The sequence below is a fragment of the Periplaneta americana genome, chromosome 16 (assembly GCF_040183065.1).
Source record: "Periplaneta americana isolate PAMFEO1 chromosome 16, P.americana_PAMFEO1_priV1, whole genome shotgun sequence".
NCBI lineage: Eukaryota > Metazoa > Arthropoda > Insecta > Blattodea > Blattidae > Periplaneta > Periplaneta americana.
This window is the reverse complement of record NC_091132.1, coordinates 163,591,982-163,606,601: the sequence shown is the minus strand read 5'-3', so window position 1 is coordinate 163,606,601 and position 14,620 is coordinate 163,591,982. Positions and strand designations below refer to the sequence as shown.

General features: G+C 36.0%; 1 protein-coding gene across 2 annotated transcripts in view; it reads left to right on the top strand.

Annotated features, from left to right (window-relative positions):
• The window catches only part of LOC138691718 (zinc finger protein 664-like), a 30,250-nt gene that overhangs the window by 7,080 nt on the left and 8,550 nt on the right, over nt 1-14,620 (top strand). The window contains exons 4-5 of one of the 2 annotated variants that reach the window (XM_069814012.1): nt 1,558-1,695; nt 9,069-12,959. In XM_069814012.1, coding sequence (XP_069670113.1) covers nt 1,558-1,695; nt 9,069-10,286 — 1,356 coding nt within the window. In that variant the 3' untranslated portion in view covers nt 10,287-12,959. Of the gene's footprint in view, nt 1-1,557; nt 1,696-9,068; nt 12,960-14,620 lie in introns of those variants that run through there. The other variant, XM_069814014.1, reaches the window with a different exon arrangement.

The window sequence follows — 14,620 nt, the reverse complement described above, 5'->3', positions numbered from 1 at the left end:
CAAAAATTGTTCCCACTTTATTATCTTAATCAATATCAGTGATTGTGGTACTTATATTAGCTTACATGCTAAGTTAGGAGTATAGTGTAAATACACACACACGCACACACACACACAGTCACTCACTCACTGCCACTGTCACTCTCTCACTCACTCTCTCTCTCTCACACTCACACTCTCTCACTCTTACGCTCTCTCTCACTCTCCCAATCTCTTACACTCTCACTCTCTCCCCCCCTCTCTCTCTCTCATATAGTGATCCGTCTCCGTGGTTGACGTCAAGTTAAATATATTTGATATGGATGTTGTGGGTTTGGAGTAGCATCAATGGTACTATAACTGTAGAAGTATTACAGTATATAAATTTAAGGAAAGAGGCAATAAAAGAGGAAGTTCAGGGGTGAAGCGAAAGAGATTAATACGTAAATAAATAGATAGAATAGTAGGGAAATAAGTGATAAAGTGTTGTAAAATAGAGAAAATGGAAATGTAGACAAATAGTAATTTAGGAGAACATGGCTGGAAAAGAATGATTAGAAGTATGTAGATCTGAGAATAGTAGTTTGGAAGTAAATCCCGAAAAGACAAAGTATGTGATTATGTCTCGTGACCAGAATACTATACGAAATGGAAACATAAGAATTGGAGATTTATCCTTCGAAGTGGTTGAAAAATTCAAATATCTTGGAACAACAGTAACAAATATAAATGACACTCGAGGGGAAATTAAACGCAGAATAAATATGGGAAATGCCTGTTATTATTTGGTTGAGAAGCTTTTGTCATGTAATCTGCTGTCAAAAAGTCTGAAAGTTAGAATTTATAAAACAGTTTTTCTGTATGGTTGTGAAACTTGGCCTCTCACTTTGAGAGAGGAACAGAGATTAAGAGTGTTTGAGAATAAGGTTCTTAGGAAAATATTTGTGGCTAAGAGGGATGAAGTTACAGGAGAATGGAGAAAGTTACACAACGCAGAACTGCACGCATTGTATTCTTCACCTGACATAATTAGGAACATTAAATACAGACGTTTGAGTTGGGCAGGGCATGTAGCACGTATGGGGGAGTCCAGAAATGCATATGGAGTGTTAGTTGGGAGACCGGAGGGGAAAAGACCTTTAGGGAGACCAAGACGTAGATGGGAAGATAATATTAAAATGGGTTTGAGGGAGGTGGGATATGATGATAGAGACTGGATTAATCTTGCACAGAATAGGGACCGATGGCGGGCTTATATTAGGGCGGCAATGAACCTGAGGGTTCCTTAAGAGCCATTTGTAAGTAAGTTTGTTATCATTTCTGCTGCAGTGACCTAATTCTGATAAGTTTCTCACTATTAGCAGCTGTAGTAAATTGTTTCTATTGTTTATCTTGTGTAGCTGTTAACATCTTTTGGTTATTTCACTGTCGATTATTTTGACAGTAATATAAATCGCTTTTGTCTTCATTATCAAGCAATCCCTGTTATGATGATCAGAATGCAGCATGTAGTACTTAGAGTCACATTCTTTCGAACTGTTATATGTATCATATGCATTATGTCTCTGTCTTGTGCAGGAAGAGAATTTATTGGATCCTCACTTGGCAGGAATAAAGACAGAATGCGTGGACGACAGTTATGATGTCACATCCATTACTGAAGTTGAGGAAACTGCAGTTCCAATTAGTTTTGTCACAGTAAAGTGTAAATCTGAGGTAAGAGGATACCATAAGATATGCCGACTGTTTTTCCTCCAATGCTAATGCAGGAATTCTAATTGTCGCAGACAGTTCTTATACCACTGAACCCTGAGGGATTTTACCATATGACAGAGCCATTAATGTTTTCTACGTAAAATTATTACACCTTTATTTTCTTTATACCAGACATGTCATCATTGGTAATATCTTAATGCGAAGTTCATCCAGGAAGTTGTTGTTGTTTTCTAATCCCAGGCATTTGACAATAAAGTCATTTGACCTCTTGCACTCCAATATTTTTTAATGATATGTGAAAATGGCAAGTTGTAGCCGATTTAGGTGAACACCATATTTTAATGTTTTGGTGGCTACTTCATTCACACACAACCCCCAGAATGTCTGGAGGACCACACCTGCTGTTGGTCGACGGGTCCATTGGACCTAGCTGGGAGATCATGTTAATCACCAGCTTTCCCTCCTTAAGCCACTGGAGGACGATTTTAGTGCCATAGCAGGTCAGCACTAGGAACAGAAAAGTAGGAGGGGTAGGAAGGAAAGTGAAATGAACCCCTAGGCCTCGAATGCTGTAATACTGTCGGGGTCGAAGAAAGTAAGGGTTCAGTCAGAGGACTGGATAGGAAAGGGTAAGGAGAGAATTAGGTATTGAATAGAGAAAAATTATACCAAATTCGGCCAAAAACTCATCAAGCTGACCAGTGCTAATTGATGAGTAGCCCCTCCCTTTAGTTCAGCTTGTAAAATTATGCTTACTAACAGCTGCACCACGGGAAGGCAGGGGTGGGACATTGGGTATTTGTCCAGGTTGGTTCCTTAAAGCCTTCAATGGGAAGGATTAATGGCTCTCCCCCCTGTATTCGACAAATACCGTTTTGTAGACTCATCCAGGAAGTAAGTTTCAATAGCCGATAAAGAAAACAAAAACATCAATAATTAAGAAATATTTATTGCACTATTTACAGAGATTCCCTGGCTACTTCTCAACATAGTCACCACCGTTATTGAGACATTTATCATACCGGTGCACCACCGTTTGTATGCCCGTGTCATAGTAGTCTGCTGCTGTCTGTACTTCAGCGTCGTTGTGGAAACGTTTTCCTGCCAGAAAGCGCTTCATGACACGGAAGAGATAAAAGTCACTTGGCGCCAGGTCGGGGCTGTAGGGTGAATGATCGAAAATCTCCCTTTCAAACTGAAGCAACAGATTCTGTGTGGTGTTTGGCGGTATGGAGTCGTGCTTTTTCGTGCAAAAGCATAATGGCTCTTGTCAGCATTCCACGTCTCTTGTCGTTGATCAACGTCCTCAGATTTCGCAATGTCTGACAATACCACCCAGCATTAATGGTCTCCCCTCGCTGTAAAAACTCGCACATGAGGACATCACGTCAATCCAGCAGACAGTACACATGAATTATTTTGACAGATTGTCTGCTTGAATTTGGTCCTCACAGGTGAACCACTATGCCGCCAATCCATGGATTGTTGTTCTGTGTGGCATGCGACACCCATCTTTCACCCACAGTGACAACAATGTCGAGAAACTCGTCACCTTTTGCTGCGTACCACTGGAGGAATGTCAATGCTGCGGCCAAATGTTTCGTTTTGTGTTCATCTGTCAGCTGTTTTGGCAACCATCTTGCACACACTTTCCGATAACCAAGCAACCGGGAGACGATTTCGTGCAGCAGTGAGCGAAACATCTGGGCGAATTGACCAGAGAGTTCGAAATTGTTAAGCACCAGTTCTGTAAAACTGCTTTCCGCACATTTTGCATCAGTTCTGGCGTCACCAGGGACAGTCAGCAGCTATGGTCTTCATCATGCTCATTGGTTCGGCCTTCAGTGAATTGCCTGCGCCATCATCTGACCATACTGTCGCTCATAATGTCAGATCCATACACGTTGCACAATTGGCGGTGGATCTCTGCTGGAATTTGCTTCTGTGTGTGAAGAAATCGGATAACTGCACGAATTTCACAGTTGGCGGGAGACAATATCAGTACAGCCATTTTCTTCTAGCTCTGTGCAATAACTACTGATATCACAAGACTGAAACTGCATTGCATTATTTCCACATACCCCATCCCTACTGCTATGCATGCGCATCCCTGTACAACTAGTCATGTCATCTCTGGATGTGATTGGAACTTACTACCTGGATGAACCTCGTATGTATATTTATAAATTAATTGCAGGTGTTTACTTTCTAAGAGACTTTTTTTTTTCGTTGTTGGTAACTCTATAGCATCTATAGATGCTTTATGGTTCTGCTAACAGATCGAGTTACTTGTCAATAATGTGACGCTGAAACATGTGTTCAGGTTACTGCCCAGCGACAGTGCTGATGTATTTTTATATTTGTGATGATTGGTTAATTAATATTAACCCAGCAGATTCACAATCACACTCACATTCATACAAATTTTCAGACTCTAGACACCCAGGAAATTCTAAGAGACTTGTTCTTAGAATAAGTGCAAAAATGTGCCCAGGGACAGACTTCCATTTTAGTTTTACAATTTTATTCTTGTAACTTGAGTTCGTTGTCATATCCAAAGGGAGCCACTGGCGTGGCTCAGTCGGTTAAGGCACTTGCCTGCCGGTCTGAAGTTGCGATCGGGCGCGGGTTCGATCCCCGCTTGGGCTGATTACCTGGTCGGGTTTTTTCCGAGATTTTCCCCAAACGTAATGTGAATCCTCGGCCTCATCTCGCCAAATACCTTCTCGCTATCACTAATCTCATCGACGCTAAATATACTTAATAGTTGATACATCGTCGTTAAATAACCAACTAAAAAAATGATAACCAAAGAATGGAGTGTCGCATTATTTGTAAAAATTAACATGTTTCATAAATCATTTTTCACATTTTTTTTTTTAATGTTTGTAACACATCTGTAATGAATCCTAATCATGAGTGCCTATCATAATATTAGGTTACGTCTTATATTTGTGACTATATCTGTTGGAAACTTGTTAAATATTTACAAGATTTTATGGTAGGTGGGAAGACAATATTGTTCTTATAGGCTATATTTACTTTCGTCTTCGGTAACGAAATATATTTGAAGCGTGCATTTCCATAACGTTGTAAGTGCCGAAACAGGGAGAATCTATTTTTTCATATATATCAGTTGTAGGTGCACTATTTGACAATATTACGAAAGGTTATAAAGAAAGTGCTGCTCCAAGTAATAAGTAGTGCACTTTCAGGTTGTGCAAGTTACTATGTTGTATGTACTTTATAAAACTATTTTTGTTCCTCTGTAAACTTTACAAATTGGCACTTACAACGTTCTGGAAATGCACGCTTCATTTATTATTAGTAGAAAATAGAACAGTTAGGTACATTGAAGCATGTCAGTGTTTTCCCGTGTTGATATTGCTCTGAGATCAATACAGTTATTCTTAATTTTAACTACGGTTTTTTTTTTATGATATGAGAATTTTCTTATGCTTATGTTAATTAATTTTTTCCCGTTCTTGTAAATGTTTTGGAAGAATTTCTTTCCTCTATCCAGTTCAGTTGTTGTAGTGGTATTGGGTGTAGTAGTAATAGTACTAGTAGTGGTGGTGGTGGTGGTGGGGGTGGCGGTGGCAGTAGCAGATATCTTTGTATTCTTTTGAAGAAGATTCCATCCTTTTAGCCAGAAAGCAAGCATTTCAGACTGTGTTATTATGATGTACCGAAGTACATATGATATTTCCGTGCAGAAATTCTGCGTCATCATATGATGAAAGATGAGGGCAACAGAGAATAATTCTCTCTGGCACCGGGATTTGAACCCGGGTTTTCAGCTCAACGTGCTGACGCTCTATCCACTAAGCCACACCAGATTCCCATTCTGATGTCGGATTGAATCCTTTCAGTTTAAGTTCCACCTTTTTGGTTCCGTCTGCACAGGTATGGCCAGTGTGCCATTGTCATACATATATATGACGCAGTGCATGAGGGTAGGCCACTAGAGGGGATCGTTACAGAGGAAGTACAAGGAAGTCGTACATGTAAGGTTTTCAGATATCTCTATTAGCCATCCCAGTCTCATTCTTTCGGAAATATGGTTACCTATAGTCGAACGGGATATCAAGAAAATTCAAGACAAATGCACAAAGTAACACCACTACAAAGCAGTAGTAGTTTGTTCCCTACACCACTAGATGGCAATAGGAGTTTAATTTGTCCATTGAGCTCTGTACTAAAATGGAGGAAACACCGTATGTTAAAATATCGTGCCACTAAGTTCCCGCGTCGCCATGTTGGTGAGGGAATCTCTCTCTTTCTAACATAGTTGCTACAATGATGTTACAGCCCAAGTCCGTGTATGCATATTGAAATTATTTATATTGTGGATTATCTTCAACCGTTTCTGTCAATTTAATATGAGCTATGATTTCTCTAAACTTGTATGTAAAGATCATAAATGAAATTAAGTATATAATGTGCTCTGTATTTTGTAACTTAAAAAAATACATACCGTACCAATACAAAAATATGAAAACTAAAGACAAATGCAGTATATAAAAGAAACCTCTTGCCTTATCTAGGCCACATATTTACATGCACTATTCCCGATCAGGATAAATATGGGTTAGGAATATTAAAGATTAAATTAAAATAAAAGTTAAATACGATATAAGAAAAGTACACAATTATATTCATAGAGTTTTAAACATATACTGTATACTGTAGTACTCGTAGTAAACCGAAACATATATTTTGGACTAGAAAGATTTATTCGCCATTGAAATTTTATAATTTTTGGTTTTGTCACCTTACACCCAATATAAAATAAAAATAATGTAACTAAATTTACCGATTTTTATAGGTACCAGTATCTATGCTTTAACCTTAGAATACAAAAACCTGTTATACTTCATTGTGTGTGATATAAGAGCTGAATTTCTTATAAAATGTATTCTCTTGTTAACAGAAATACACTAAAGTAAAGAAATTCAAGTATAAGCACCGGTCGATGAATGCCTAAATAATGGTGGTGACTATGTTGAGAAGTAGCCAGGAAATCTCTGTAAATACTGCAACAAATATTTCTTACTTATTGATGTTTTTGTTTTCTTTATCAGCCATTGGAACTTACTTTTGAATGAACATCGTATTAAGATATTAGCAGCGATGAAACTCTGGTATAAAGAAAATAAAGGTGTAATAATTTTACGTAGAAAACATTAATGGCTGTGTCATATGGTAAAAGTATAACGGTACACAAACTACTCTGTTAACTGCATAGGGTCTCTGGGTCTCTATGTCCAGGCTTGTTTGGAAAAATAAAGTAGGCCTATAAGTCACTTATTTATTACTCAGTCTTACGTCCAGTACAGCCGTAAGCTGCATAATATTTCACTATTATAACGGCAAAATTAAAGAAATATAATTAATATATATACTTCTTTCAAGAAAACAATTATTTCCCATGTTCGTTAGAAAGAGAGAAAGATATGCCTCAGGTGTGCGAATAGTACGGAAGTTAGACGTCACGTTTTTTCGGCATTTCTCTACAGGAGTTGTGTATCCAGTTTATAATGTTGAGATCACTGAATTTGTCCCACTTATTAATTGAAGGCTTCAGAGCCATAGTGGGCCAAGCGCCATTTATTAAAAACGGAGAAAACAATTAAGTGATTACCAATATCTAATGAAACATATAGTAAGTAATATAAAATATGCACAATAAAATTAAATGATGTCAATCTATATTAAACTGTGGTATTCACTTTAACTCTTGCTTTCACCGTTTTTAATAAATGGCGCTTGGCCCACTATCGCTCTGAACCCTTGAATGACACTCTTCCACCACTAGATGGCAGTGGTAGTTTAATCGCTTCCCTGCTCATTCTTTTATTTCCTATTTTTTCATCATTTCACTATTTGGACTGTTGATTTATTAGTGTCTATTATTCCTTGTCGTTGGTGTTATTTTTCCGTGTAATTAGTTTAATTACAATCACGGAATTCTTTTTTTTTTCTATATATTTCACATTACTACAGCTTATGACATCGTGTGTTCCGTTTTTATATTTCGCACCGATCTGATCAGTGAGACAGACTAGCTGTTGGTAACGATCCCCACAGTGGATTTTTACCTGATGGTGAAGAGAGATCCACTTTTCGAAACGTTGTATTATAATTTTGAAAATTATCCATGGAAAAAATCGAAACAGCTCAACCATTCAATAATAATAATAATAATAATAATAATAATAATAATAATAGTAACAATAATAATAATTATAACAGTAATAACAATAATTATCATCATCATCATCATCCTTCACGAATTAGGCCTCTGTAGACGTGTTTCGGCTCCATCTAGCAGTCTTCTAAAAGGTCTTCCTGGTCGACGATGTCCACTACGTTTATACTACATCATAATTTTTAGGATTCTTGAATTTTCCATTCTTCTTACATGATCTAGCCAATTGAATTTGTATCTGCTGATTTTTTCTTCTACTGTCTCTACTTCTAATTGGTCTAAAATTTCTTCATTCCTTTTTCGGTCTGAAAGAGTATATCCTGCTGTCCTCATAAAGAATTTCATTTCCATTGCTTTGATTCCGTTCATGTCTTTTTTCTTTAATGTCCAAATCTCGCTTCCGTATAAAAGGGTAATGCTAGTATATTATATATTTTTATTCTTATAGATTTTTCTACTAATTTAGTTTTTATTGTATTGTTTATTATTCCCAGAATTGGTGTAAGTTTGGTAATTTTCTTGTTCACATCTTTTTCATTTTGATACGATATTTCACAACCCAGATAGTCTAACATTCCAGGTAGCGTATGTGAACATATTTTGTTTTTTCCAATTTCGTTTAACCGTTGACTTGCTCTGGGTTGTCATGAAATTATCTATCCTTATACTGCTTTTTTGAGGCTTGAAAGTACTGTAATTTTCCCTAAGATAGGTTACTAGCCTTATCGTTAGGTAGTCCAGTAGTGAGGTTGCCACTTTTAGCCTCTGGACAGGCTTGTAATGCAGCATTTCCTCTGCATTTGATGAAACAGTTATACCACTGTGACTCGGTCGCCATTTCCTCGTTGGTAGCAACAGGGTGGATCACGGGAAGTTGAGGATGGCATTTGGATAGGAGAGGTTGTATGTTGCGCGTCACTATCCCGTCTTCACTCCAATAGCAACAACAAGAAAATAATAATAATAATAATAATAATAATAACAATAATAATAATAATGTGCTGATTTATACAGTAATAATGAAACGCTGGAAATGAAGAAAAGAATATGATCATCTGGTTCAATATCTAAAACTTCTACGAAATATTCCATGTGGATTTGAACCGTTTTCAGTCTTCGTCTTCATCTTGGTGCGCCATCTGTTTTATTTCCCTGTTTGCAGGAAGAGTCACGTGACGTGGACAGCGTGGAAGGGGATGTGATGCCGAAACCATTCAAGTGCTCTGAATGTGGAAACTGTTTCTCGGTGATGGAAGGTCTCAATTCCCATTTACGCCTCCACACAGGCGAGAAGCCATTCAAATGCGATGTTTGTGAAAATTGTTTCTCAACTGCTTCAGAACTAAATAAACATTCTCGCAAACACACACGCGAGAAATCATTTAAATGCGACATCTGTGAAAAGAGTTTCTCGTCCCATTGTCGTCTAGTAATTCATGCACGCGGTCATACCGGCGAGAAACCATTTAAGTGCGATGAATGTGAAATGCGCTTTTCTAGGTCGGATTATTTAAAAAAACATGTACGCGTACACACAGGGGAAAAACCATTTAATTGCGATGTTTGTGAAAGGAGTTTCACGCATCATTCGACTCTATCAATGCACAAACTGATACATACCGGTGAGAAACCATTCCAATGCGACGAATGTGACATGTGTTTTTCGAGGTCTTCACACCTTAAAAAGCATCAACTCGTGCATTCCGGCGTAAAGCCATTCCAGTGTGAAGTCTGTCGAAAGGGGTTTTCGACTTCTTATGCTCGGAATGTACATGCTCGCATTCATACAGGATCCCAGCCATTTAAATGTGACGTATGTGGAAAGTGTTTCTCTCAAAATTATAATCTAATACTGCATTCTCGCATACATAGTGGCGACAAACCATTCAAGTGCGATAGATGTGAAATGTCCTTTACGAGGGCCTATTATTTAAAAAGGCACGCACCTGTTCACTCCGGTGAGAAGCCATTCAAATGTAATGTCTGTGAAATTCAGTTTTGGCGGTCGTATGACTTGAAAAGGCATCTACGAACGCACTCTAATGATAAGCCATTGAAGTGTAAATATTGCCAAAAAAATTTTCCCTCTTCTTCATGTCTAAAACGGCATGCTGTAGTGCACAGAGGTGAGAAACGTTTCAAATGCGATGTGTGTGGTAAATGTTTCTCTCAGTCAGGACAGTTAGGAGTACATTCACGCACGCACACAGGCGAAAAGGCATTCATGTGCGATGTTTGTGGTAAATGTTTCTCTCGGTCAAGTTATTTAAGAATACATCTACGGAAGCACACAGACCAGAAGATATTCCCGTGCGTTGTGTGTGGTAAAAGTTTCTCAAAGTCGGGATACTTAAGAATACATTCACGTTCACACGAGTGACGTGTAATTTAAGTGCGATGGTTGAGTTACATATTTCTTGCAGTCCGGAAGTTCGGGAATACATTTGACACAAGCTCAATTGCGAGAAATCGTTAAAACGCGATATCTGAAAACGTCCTAGAGCTCTTCACAACTGTATATTAGCTGCTCAAAATTCAATATGCTTATTGCAATAAATAACAAATCATTTGTCATTTAATCGTAAATATATGTAATAGATTTATGTGGAGTATTTTTAGGGTATTGTTAATTAATAACACCAGTGTAAAAGGAAAGAAACAGCACAAAGAAAAATAAATATTTAATTACTTACTTGCTTACTTTTAAGAAATCCGGAGATTCATTGCCGCCCTTTTTTTTTAGTTTCCACGTCCTTTAATTTCGGAATATTGAATCTTTTAATATTAACTTGTTGCTCTACTCGTTTGGCTACTGATAGTCTTTCTCTTAGTTCTCCAGTTACCAAATGATGGTCAGAATTACAGACTGCCCCCCTGAAGGTTGGAATGTCTACTATACTTGTATGTCTTCTTTTATCTATCAAGATGTGATGTATCTGGTTATGTGTCAAACCAGCGAATAGGGATTATAAAGAATGGACACTTCGCGTCGGTACCTTTGATGTAGCCGGACCGATTTCAATGGCCTTCAAGCCAGCTAGAGCGTCAGACTCTGCTTTCTCCCTAGAGTTGGCGCTGACACACACCAGCTAGCAGTCGACACAGCGGAAATATAACACATATAATTAATACATCTAGGTACATTATGTACTCAAATAAAATAAATTGGATCCATAAAATAATAAATCCTTCATTAACTGTAAGGTCTAGACTCTAGAGTTCCTTTATAATGAGAGTTGAGACGTTGACCCCCAACAACAATTAAAATATGTAATGATTTGATAGCGCTGAAAATGGAAAAACAAAACTCTCACGAGAAGTAAAACCATCTACGTACCTATATCATATTATATACAAATATTAAACGAATTCGATACTTAATTTTATAATGTATTATATTATTTTATAATATTTTATAATATAATTTATGATATCTGAAATATAAAATATTATTATTACAACTAGTTTGTCACTCAGAAATAAGGAAAAGCTGTTAACTTGAATTTATTTGAAGCAAAGCGTTACTGGAATATGCAATGAGGTAGGCGATGTTTGGATCCTGTCTCAACTCTATTCTCAATTATTATGTTAGCGTATGCTCGATTACACTACCTCTAGCGCTTGAAAGTGGAATTATCCGCTGTCACACAGAGAAACAAAATACAGGAAAATTAGCTCAGTGTCCATTCTTTATAATCCCTATTCGCTGGTCAAACCATCAGCAGAAGTTCAAATATATTTATATATATCCTTATAGAGGAATGTTGTACTTTTGACAATTAAATTTTTTGATGTGGCGAAGTTGACTAACCTAACTCCATTATCATTACTAGTTACGTAGGCTCTCTTTTCCAATAGTTGGTTTAAAAATATCCTCCCGTCTTACTTTAGCATTGAAATCTCCCAATAAAATTTTCATGTGTTATATAGGTAGCAGATCAAAAGTCTCTTCCAATTCCTCATAGAAGTTATTCTATATATGGTCGTCTTTCTCTTCTGTAGGAGCGTGAGTATTTATAACTATGATATCGCACCATCTACACTTAAGTACTAAATATGATAACCTATCACTGATAAATTCTACCTTCTTTTCTGCTCATTTTATTCTTTTATGGATAAAGAATCCTGTTCCTAATTGGTGATTATCGTTTCCTTCCCCATGATACAAGTAATCTCCTGTACTCCCACAAAGTCTGTTCTATTTCTGGCTAGTTCTTTTGCTAATAAAATAGATATTTAATTACAGAGAAAAAATGATTGATAAGTATTTTTGAAGTTATCTTGTAACATTAGTACTAAGTTGTGTTCCACCTACATTTGCAACACCTTGCCTTGCTTTGGATGCAATTACTAATTTCGTCTTGTGGTATATCAATGAGTGTTGTGAGTAGTATCTCTGTAAGTTGCATGATTGTATTTAGTTGTCAAGGTATATTTGAAACACCTCCCAGACATGTTCAGTGACATTTAATTCTGGACAGGTGTAAATACGAGAATATTGATCTCATGATCTTCAGGGCTTCCATGACTTGCAAATCGCGTTATCTTAAAGAAATAAGAAATTCTCTTCACCAACAGCATTACATATGTCCGAGATGTACCTATTGATGTTCCCACCTCTTCAGCTTAGAACTTTTAGTGTTCCATTGATACTGTTGAGCTTGGTTCGCTAGCATAATGACACATCAGTCCGAACCACAACCTTTCTGTAACATAGGTGGACATATTGCTGCAACCTGCAATTACAAGAAGATCTGTATATTCTCTGACGTCTGTTGTCATTAAAGCAACAATATCTGGACTTGTCAGTAAACAGGAGTTCTTACTATAGAGTACCTTCTTCGATCCTCTGTGTATCACATGTCATTCTCTCTCGGAAATATGGGGGACTAAGGAATCGACAAAATTTCACATAGAAAACTGGGAAATTATTCCGTTCAGTTACTAAAAAACGACTTTATTCTACACTTCGGTGGCTAGGCTTAAATTAAGAGTATTTTGAGACAAGTTTTGTTTTGCGCAATACTTGAAGTCTACTGCAGTTTGCAACTCTGGTTTTAATAGATGTTTATTGTTGTTGTTTATTGTTTGTTAGTAAAATAACATGTACAAAAATACAGTCTTAATTCTTCCCTGAAGGAGTAAAATCTCGTGCTCAGGGAGTTATCTAAGCAAATACTTAACAAAAACAAAGATAATTGACACAAAGTAGGTCAATAAAAAAAAATATAAGAATAAATTAACTTTAAAAATACAATTTCATTTTAACAGTTTAAATCATACAAATACATACACATATTAAATCAATATATATTCTTTACAAATCAAATTCCTAACGCTATTTTTTTTAATTTTTATACTAAAATATTCCAAATTTGGGTATTTTTCAATTATTTTGTTATACAACCTTGGACCAAAGTAGGTACCATGGCTAAGAGCTGTACTTGTGAAACACTTTGGTTAATCTAATTGTATAAAATCGGATCTTTTAGTTCCATATTTATGATGGTACAATTTGAATTCATTGCCATTTTTATGTATGAAGTTTAATAAGGCAATATAATAAATCTGTTTAATTTTAAAAACATTTAAATCAGTGAACAAAAACTCGGATGAGCAATCAATTGGTTTATTAAGGCATATTTTAATTATTCTTTTCTGAATAAGTATTAGTGGAGTGAGATTAGAATTACAAGCATTTCCCCATCCGAAAATTCCATATGGAGAATGGATTGAAATAAAGCTAAATAAATGAGACGTAAAATATTAACTGGTAAATATCACCGAAGTATAACAAAGATATAAATTGCTTTACGTAATCTATTGCATAAATATGTAATATGTTTATTCAATTGTAAGTGTTGGTCAATTGTAATGCCTAAATACTTAACTTCTGAGGATTCTGTTAATAGGGGACAATCATAATTTTGAGAAGAACAATCAGAGTGATGAATGTTGAGCCTAAAACATGATTGAGGAGATTGAAGACCACTGGACCTTAGTGAAAACGGAACAACAGTTTTTTTGGATGTGTTTAAGGAAAGAGCGTTTGAATCAAACCACTCTTTAATTACCTGTAATCCATTATTCGCATTAATATAAGTGCCTCTCCAATATTTTTCACCAAAAAGAATTACGGTATCATCCGCATATGAATATATATATATATATATATATATATATATGTGTGTGTGTGTGTGTGTGTGCTTTTTATATATATATATATATATATATATATATATATATATATATATATATGCTTCTGTTTCAAACATCTTTCCAATTATTATTCATGAGATAAAACGCCATCCTTGTATCAGCATTACTACTTGGTACCCTTAGAACAAATATGAAATATATTTTTGTTAATAAAAGTTTTTAGAAAATTTAATATTGAAGGTAACAACGAAGAAAAAAAAATTCTTGAAGGAATAGGTAAAAGATCGTAGACTGTGTTTTTGATGTGGGTCTTTAAAACATTCCATTAAAAGAATCATGCAGATATTTAATTAATTGTATATTTTATCATGTAAATTCTTTACAGTTGTGAAAAGAATTGTGCTGATTTCACATTAGTTTTACAGGCAATTATTAGCTAGTTTAATACTCTAAATAAAGTTTTATAAAATGTAATAAATGTATATTAAGCATGAAAGGTTTTTGTTCATTTAACTTTTATAGTAGCTGATATAAAAATTGACTAAATTTTTGCAG